Source organism: Chenopodium quinoa, unplaced genomic scaffold, assembly GCF_001683475.1.
Source record: "Chenopodium quinoa cultivar QQ74 unplaced genomic scaffold, ASM168347v1, whole genome shotgun sequence".
Classification (NCBI taxonomy): Eukaryota; Viridiplantae; Streptophyta; class Magnoliopsida; order Caryophyllales; family Amaranthaceae; genus Chenopodium; species Chenopodium quinoa.
Window position 1 is genome coordinate 3,999,140 of NW_018742577.1, and position 9,731 is coordinate 4,008,870.

General features: G+C 37.3%; 1 protein-coding gene across 1 annotated transcript; it reads left to right on the forward strand.

Moving 5' to 3' along the window:
- The first annotated feature begins 542 nt into the window (after positions 1-542).
- Positions 543-1,697, forward strand: LOC110720779 (protein NDR1-like). The gene has a single exon (XM_021899815.1). The coding sequence runs from the start codon at positions 703-705 to the stop codon at positions 1,345-1,347; it is 645 nt and encodes a 214-aa protein (XP_021755507.1). The 5' UTR covers positions 543-702; the 3' UTR covers positions 1,348-1,697.
- The last annotated feature ends 8,034 nt before the right edge of the window (positions 1,698-9,731 follow it).

Below are 9,731 nucleotides of genomic sequence, written 5' to 3' on the forward strand. Positions count from 1 at the left end.
CTTTAGGGTTTTATTATTATTAGTTGTTTAGGCTGTAAAATAATTAATTATGCCATTTAATAAAGATTTTTATCATGGAAATAATGCAGAATACTCGAGGCATTGCCCGGGATAAAAATGTGCAACTTGTAGAAATAAACAAATGTGTCTCACTATATGATATTTACAATTTTATATGGAGTAAGTAAGATATATGAAGTACATTTTATTTTATGAAATAAATAATCACATATTCTTTTTCGTCAAAAATTATACTCTCAGATCATACTAATAGTTGGATGTTCAAAATGTATGTACAATTATTAGAGTGTTTTATCTATACTCCGTATTTTATTTACTACGTATTAAATTAAAGTAGGTGTTCTAATATAAATTTAAGGATTTGAGAAAAAAATTCTAATAAAAAAACTCCATACATATGTAACATGTTGGTCTTGTTGGAAGCGTAAAGACTTTTAAAAAGTCACTAACTAAACTTTCTTCCTTTGTCTTTCTTTATTTCTAAGAATTCTTATAACATTAGCAAGATTGGTATCACCCTCTTTGTACGAAAGAATAAATATTTTATGTAACAAAAAAAGCAAAGTATATGACATTTTTATGCTTATTATATTTCATCTTACCAAAAATAGTTGAAGCAAACCTAGAGAGTAAAAACTTCTTCCCCTTCTCAAACTAGATAGATAGCCTAGCTAAAAACCAATGGCAGCCCAAAAAAAATTTAGTAAAGGTGGTGGTTGTTGTGGTGTAATTACCACCGTAGCCATAAGCGCTATCTTATTTTGGTTTCTCATAATTAGGACCTCAAAACCCGTTTGTTCCATCGAGGAATTTGACATTTTTTCCCTTACAAACAGTACCAATAATGTCATCCATCATAATAATACTAGCCACTACAACAACACTATCTCTTACGACCTAAAGCTTAATAATAAAAATCATAACAAGGGAATTTTCTATGATGCCGTTGATGTCACGTTTTATTACAAGTCTAAGAGTTATTCTATTAGAAATGACACTTTCCCGCCCTTCTACCAAGGTCGTCTTAAGAGTACTCATCGTTATGGGAAGTTTGATGTAAGAGGGGTAAAATGGGAAAATGAGACTGCACCGGTGATGTTTAAGGTGGAGTTAAAGACCGCGGTGAGGTTCAAGAACACAATTTGGAAGACACACCGTCATCAAGTGGTGGTAGAAGCTGACTTGAAAGTCAACAGTGAGGGTAGTTTGATCAAGGGGAAGGGCAATAAAGGAATTGTCCTTAGGTCAAAGGCTGAAAAGAATAAGGGTCGTTATGAGCTGGTGGGTATTTTGGGCATTTTGATTTTTATTATTTATTCTTGGTAATTTGGAATTTTGGATTTATCAGTCATATATTCATATTATAGATTTTCCCTCCCTTTTCTCATTTTGTTTGGCGGATAAGGAGCTACTAGAGGACGGGATCCAATTTCGGCCATCAGCTATCTTACTTAAATTTTTTAAAAACTAAATTTGTTGATATTCACTACACAATCACTTTTTTTTATTTCATAGTGTGATGATAGTAGATAGTGTATTTGCGTGTGTTTTTTTTTAATGTAAGAAAAATAATCATTATAATGTCCTCGATTGTGAGAGGATTAATTTAATTGTGGGTTATACTCTGTATGTCTAACCAATTTTATGAAATAATTTGATGAAATTGTTTACAGCAATTGAGCTTCTTGTATAGATTTTTTAGCTAATGTATGTGATGACCTAATATAAGTCATTTTTCGATAAATTCATGTTATTTCAATAATTCATTATTTATTGAAATTAGTAAATAAAATAACATACAAGTATATCCTAATAACATCACTTTCTTTCCATCCATTTTTCTTACTCATACAATGCTCTTTGCAGTTTCTCTTCAAACTTTCCAAGGTGATACGAGTCCGAATAGAAAAACTAATCAAACTCTTACTCCTGATTATTTTATTAAGGTTTTGACTCCCTTAGATTACTCCAAATCTAAGTAATCAAGCAATTATCATATCCTAATTCACTCCTAAATTATAATTAAAGGTTTTAATGTCACTCCTAATACCCAATGAAATTCACCAAGGAGTCATTTTATTGAATAAACTCTCTAATCTTTAACTAAGGTCAGGCGTCTTTTATTTATACTAGTAAATAGAAAAACCTAATTATATATATCCATTAAACTAACCCTAAACAAGCCCAACTTACCACCTGCACCATATAAAACCCACAACTTGAAAGGTAATGGTAAATTCGTGGGCTTATTAACTTTTACCATGATACGTTCGATAAAGGCAAGATTGCAACACGCGCTTTTTCATAAGCCAAGTAGGCAAGTAATACAACATAAAAATTCTTGCTTGGATGCAAATCAATGAAAGCCAAGGACATCAAGAACTAGAGTGATAATTTCTTGAAGGGTACCTTTGTTTACTTTCCACATCAAAAGGTTTTGTGACTACAACAACTATACCTATCATGTGCCTAGTAAAATTATTCTAGAATAATAGCATCGGTTATGTCATTTACATAATACTTCCTACGTTATTGTTATTTGATCCGCTTTGATTTTTATACTATTCACCACTTTCTCTTGACCGTCTTTTGTGAATTATTTGCTAGGAAATATATTTTTATGTAGAATCTTATTAGAGTCGTCTTAATAACTACTTCCTCCGTCCCTTAATACAAAGCCTTTTTTGGTTTTAGCGCGGGAATTAAGAAAGTTGTAAATTTTTTTAAATTAATGATTAAAAGTACATATGTGCATGTGGGGTTAGAGAGAGATAGAGATAAAGAAAAAGTAGTTGGGAATAATTGAAGAGATGGAGAGAAAGTGTTGGGAATTAATGTTCAAAGTACAAAAAAGTAAAGGAATAAAGATGACAACTCATCAAAAAAAAGGGTAATAATGTCAAAAAATACAACCTTTAAATAAAAAGAGGCATTGTATTTTGGTTTATCTAAAAAGGAAATGAGGCTTTGTATTAAAGGACGGGGGGGTATTATCATAATCATGTCAAATATGATAAATAAAACATGTCAATTAAAAAAAAAAAACCGGAGGAAATACAACTTAATGTACTATGTCATCTTGATGTTAGATTACCTTAGCATTTGGTCGTTCAAACTTGGGTAGTCGTGGCGGGTCCTAATCATGTGTAATAGTCAATATATATATATATATATATATATATATATATATATATATACGGGGAGGTTCCGCTAAAAACAGAGCTTATGGTGAAAACTAAAAACAAGCAATCTTAGCCATTCATTACTAGCACAAAAGATCAGACGGTTCTAAAGCCCTAAGATCATTCCAACCTTACATATAATCAATTCAACCGTTTTAAAGGTTTTTTTTTTTTTTTTTTTTTTTTGACAAACGCAACGTTTTAAAGGTCACTACATGCTAAAATAAAGTAACTTTATCTAAATTGACGATATTTACATAGAGTCACTATATATAAAAATAACGTAACTATATACAAAAATAGGGTAGCTATTTCAATTTTTACAATATTTACATTAAGGTCACTATATACAAAAATAGGGTAACTATTTCAATTTTGACCATATTTACATAGAGGTCACTATATACAAAAATAGGGTAACTATAACAATTTTTACAACATTTACATTAAGGTCACTATATACAAAAATAAAGTAACTATATCGTCTGAGTTTTTGACACCATTTACATAAAGGTCACTATATACAAAAATAAAGGTCACTATATATAAAAATAAGGTGACTGAAACAAAATTTACAACATTTCCATAATTCTAAGGTCATTATATCGAAAATAAGGTAACTATATATTAACTTCGGGTAATTATATCAATTTGACACCATTTACCTAGAGGTCGATAAATATAAAAATAAGTATTAAAAAAGTCTATGTAGGATTCGAACCTACATCCCGTGATTACACGGTGCTCGACCAATTGAGCTAATAGGCTTTCAACATACCAAAAACGTAGAGGCTTAAGACCAACACAGATTTTAGATTCATAAACATATTCACCGAAGTCAAGTACCTTTACAAATAAACTCCTCCCAGGTTCTCATGACACAGGCCCTAAGATTATAGGAGCTCCGGAGAAATATTGTCATCATGTATACTCAGATTACCTATGGCAGCCTTGAAACTCAACGAAGAAGGAAACACCTAAGCAGAACAACTTCAGATCAGCTAAACTAAATTTCAAAAGAACGAAAGCAACATACACAACATAATTAAATATCAAAGTAAGAGGTAAGATCAGGTGAAGCTCAACAACAGTAAGAAGATTATCTTGCGACAAAGTGGTGAGCTTAGTTTTATCCTCCATCAAAAGAACTATTTGTACACATGCCATATTCAAGACCAAGCTCAAAATTACTCTAAACTACCCCCTTCTTAAAAGACCTTTGGCAAACAGACAGTGCAACAGAAGTTGATGGATCAACACCGTTGTTGATGAGTGTCTATTGATTTACTGTCACTGCCAGTTTCATATCTTGCTTCTTCAACATTTGATACCACACATAAAATCCATAACAGCAGTAATTGTAGGCCTAGCGACAGAAAATGATATGGTGCTAAAGTAGTTCCAGGCTCACCTATCTAACTTCTACACAGTTGGTGCCTCAATATCAGTTAAATTGATGCTAAGAATAAAGATGTGAAACTTGCAGATAAACTCCATTTATGTGTTAGAAGCATTTCTAATGTTATCAAAGATAAAAGGAAGGTATTATTAGTATTAGCACCTCAGATCAAACTCAGATTCACGTCCAGGGGTGGTTTTCTCAATTACAAGTCTGTCTAATACTCCTCCCTTAGAAGATCCAGTAGCTGACACAGCCATAAGGAATCCCGGTGGTGGCACAATCCTTTACAAAAATAATGTTTATCCCCTGGGCATAAATCCAGAAAGATCATTCCAGTAATAACATAACACATTCTTTTAACAAACCACAGTCAACTGCTCCAATGAGTGAAGATAAACCAATCAAACATCCAAATAAATCAAACAATGAGGATTAAAAGGGGAAAAGGACATCCAAAGTTTGCATCACTAAAGCAACCAAGCGAAAAAAATCATAATTTTTATCTTCCAATTGGAATCAATGAACAAAAAGATTAGAGAGCATAAGTTCAGCAATAAGCATGTAACATGACTAACATCAGTATATTGCTTAATATTTTACCATATACTCCTAAAACACCATATGAAGCACTATATCGCTTTCTGCATAAAACTCCTTAAACCAATTTCATTTGTGAAGGCATCAAAATGCATCCCATGGTGAAGCTCCTTGTATCCTGCAACGCAGTCTTTATGCAGTTGTCTGCAATCACAAATGAAAACGGAAAAGGTCATTGTTAGCAAAATATTGATAAGGAAAATTCAGAACATGAAATTGAACAAAAATCACAAATGAAAACGAACAAAAACCAAGCAAAATCAAACAGGAAATCGAACAAAATTGAACAAAATCGAACAGGAAATCGTAAAATTAAACAAAATCGAACAAAATAGATAAAAAAAAAAAGTCGAAAAAATTGATGACCTAAGTCGCAAACTCGCAGTGGAAATCGAACAAAATTGATTAACAAAACACACAAAATCGCACAGAAATCGAACAAAATCGCAGAAAAAAAAATTGATAAAATTGCCAAATGATATCGAAAATTAAACATCTGAAATCTAATCAAATTATGAAAAAAGAATATTCAAATTTGATGAGAAAAAGTCGAAAAATCGCACTAGAAATCAAACAAAATTGATGAACAAAACACGCAAATCGCACAAGAAATCGAACAAACTCGCAGGAAAAAAATTTGATAAAATTGCCAAATAAAATCGAAAATTAAAAATCTGAAAATCGCATAAATCAAATCTCAAAAATCGCAAAAATTAAAATCGGAAAAATCAAATTGAAAAATCGCAAAATCTAGTTGAACATCATGCGTTTTTCATGAAAATTTGAACAAAATCGGAAAAAAAAAACGTACCTGATTTGAGCAATTTAGGTTGTTTATGCGAAATTTGAACAAAAATTCTTCAATTTCCAGCAATTTGTGTTCAATTTTGGGATTTGAGGAGAGAGAAAGACAAGAGGTTTGCAAGTTTGAGGAGAGAGAAAATTTTGGACGGTGGGTTGGGGGTTTTTGGGAGGATATGTGTTTTAATCTCAGCCGTGAGATTTGATGGGTCATAATCTACGGTCTTGATTGTCCGTTTTCATGTTTTTAGCTATAGGCTTGTTTTCACATGATCCACACTCTATATATATATATATATGCTAATTCGTACAATTATGGCCATGTGCAATTGGGATTTTTTCTCAAATTGAGCTTTATTGGGAAATTATTTACCAAATTGGTCTCGTGGCAAAAGTATTTCCTAAACAAAGCTTTTGGGGTGAAACGCTGTCTCGGACAGCGTTTTACACCCAGTTTTTTTAAAAAAAAAAATTCAAGAAGTAAAACGCTGCCTCAGACAGTGTTTTATGGTGTTGACCTATAGGTATGTATTTTGGCAAAATATACTAGTATATTTTGCCAAATTATACTGGAATATGTATATGGGCTTTAAAACGCTGCTTGAGGAAACGTTTAATGTTAAAGCATAAATCGCTGCCTCTGCTTGACTGCATCACCAGCAGCCAGTTGCTGCTTCTGTCCATCTGCTGCTGCCCCTACACATCATCCTCACCCAGCAGCCTCAGCCTCAGCCCCACCATCAACCACCACCCCCACCACCATCAACCACCTCCCCCACCACCACTGGCCGCCACTCTCGACCACCCCTATGCAATGCAAAACAACGCTAGAGCATTCCCACCACCCCCACCACCATCAACCACCTCCCCCACCACCACCGCCCGCCACTCTCGACCACCCATAAACTATCATAAAACACCCTAAACAACGCAAGAGCATTCCCACCACCATCAACCACCTCCCCCACCACCACCGGCCGCCACTCTCGACCACCCATAAACTACCATAAAACACCCTAAATAACGCAAGAGCATTCCCACCACCAGCCCCAACCTTTCCACCACCATCGACCACCACCGACAACCATCAAACACTGGAAACAACCCCAACAGCATGATAACCATCGTGAAACAGCACTTTAAGTGCAGGAGACCAAATATATGCTGCTTGATATATATAACGGCGATAAAAGATATAGTTTCACTAACAAAAGTCAAATTCGGACAAATAAGGGAAATAAACTTCAAATTGTACAGAGAGTCATTTAGAAAACATTTCTTGTATTAATAATGTAAGCGTTATATACAACATTGTTAAATATCTGAGTACCACAAAAAGATCAACTAACTAATACTATCCAGACTCATGTATTGGAGTTAACTGATCTCCATCCTGTGTGTCCTCCGTCCGTCTACGAACACGCCTCGGACGCCTCGTGTAATGCTGAATGGTGGTGAATGGGTCTCGGGACGGTGGAGGAGTCAGCTGGCGAGACGATGAGTCATCCTGGCTGTGGCTGGGAGCGGTGTTATGGATGAAGTAATCCTCTGCCTGTGTAGAGCCCGAAGTATGACCTCCACCACTACTCTGTTCGAAGTCGAACTGTGAATGGAAGGAGTTGGGGTCATGATTGTCCCTGGGGTGGACGAGATGGCCATGGCCATATCTCTGCAAGCTATGTATGCCCATATCTCGCACCCGCTCAACCTGGGCTCTGGTGGGTACGGCTGCTAAGGCATCTGAAAGTGCATCAACCATCGCACCCATATCCCCCGCCTGCAGTAATCATCCATGTCTTAGTAATATGATATAGAATTTCAAATAATTTTGGAAAACAAGAAACTGAAAAAACTCACAAGTCCGCTGATAACATCATAAGCTGGATGGTAGTGCGTGGACGGTGGCGTGTAGGTAGGGCTGATGAAAAGGCGTGTAATCTGCCTGTACCATGCCATGTAAGGATCACGCGGATCCATAACACCCTGAAACAGGTGACCGTCAACGATGGACTCCAATCGCTGGTCCCAAAGCTCAATGAATTGATGATGCTCCAGTGCCCATTTTGTCTCCAACTTTCCACGACGGTCAATGTCGTGGAGGCGAATACTAGTGTCATAGGGCATGGGGATAGGCTGGTGAAGTCCGAATTTTCGCAACACTCGGTCCGGTAGGTGGCTCTCCACGACCTCGAAACAGATCATGGGGGTCCTGGCAAGCCACTCAGCACGATGCTCGAGCAAGTGTCCCGGCATGGCCTCTACCAACACAGCAGAATAGGGATCCCATGTCATCTGCAACAAGGAAATATCGTAAATAGGTTAGGGCAATGCCAATAAACAGTATGAAGAGTAAACAAACGATTACAAATTTAGTGCAAGATTCCACCTGTTCATCCGTGAGTCGGTCGAGGGCGTCACGGTAGTAGAGAAGACCTCTCGATGTATGCGCATGTGTCAGTCTGGGAACCACCCACCTGTGGAAACAAATTATTTAAGAAGTTGTACTAGCTAATTATAACAAAATTTGAGTACACAAGTGTAATGTTACGAACCTACAACCGTATGCCTGATCGGGTTCAGGGAGCGGGGGAGCATCGTATGCTGCGTACTGATCGTCCTGGTCCAGCTGCCCCGGACGGTGTACAACAGGCCTACCTGGTCTCCCTACATGGATGTGCTCCCAAGCCCATAGCTGTTTTAAAAATCAAATAAAAGGTAAAGCATAAATAACGTCAAGTCATTATCAAACTAGGCTTAAGGATAATGATGAGGTTTACCTGTAGCACAACCAAAGGACCTCCAATCAGCTGTGCTCCACGCTGTGATGTTATGCACAGATGGCGATACAAGACCGCCAAACAAGCACTACCCCAACTGTATCCACGGATCTCATCCCAGTCGTGGTCTAACAGCTGTAGGTAAATAATCTGAAGATGGCTTCCGCTCTTATTTCCAAAGAGCACGCCCGAGATGAGCAGGAACAAGTAAGCTCGGGCGTATCTCTGCACTGTGGCGTCGTCAGCGTCCTGAGGTAAATGTCCAAAAGTGTCGCAAAGCCAACCGGTCCTCAGCGCGCTGCCCCTGATCTCGTTTGGCTCTGGCTGAACCCCTAAAACCCGACCTACTAAACCTGCGGGGTCAACCACCACACCCCCTGTCACCGCATTCCCATGTATGGGAAGGCGTGTGAGTATCGCGACGTCCCGCAGCGTGACTGTCGCCTCCCCCACAGGAAGATGGAAGGAGTGTGTCTCCTGTCTCCATCTCTCAACTAATGCTGTGATAAGCCCTCGATCTATTTCTCTGTAGCCCACGCGATGAATACCACCGAAGCCAACCCAGTCGACGTACTGAAGAACGCGTGGATCGACTGCCCAGCCGGACCTCAAGTGCCTGCACCCCAACATTTCCGCTATGTCCACCTGGTAATTCATTTAAAAACCGTAAATAAGGGTCAAGTATATAAAAAAACAAGACAAATCTGTACATGATATGGCACGTGAGAAATTACCGTCTGCTCCCATATGTCAACACTCCGATGCCTATCCTGCAGTGTAAGGACAGAAGGGTCAAGTGGTCCTGGTATCCGATCGTGTCCGGCCATGATATCTGTTCATTCAAAACAATATGGCCAAACCAATTAAAAAACAGAATTACTATTCAATGAAATTGACATGACTGTCACAGATAAAAGACAAAGTCGAAATATAAGTCACCAAATCTCAAAT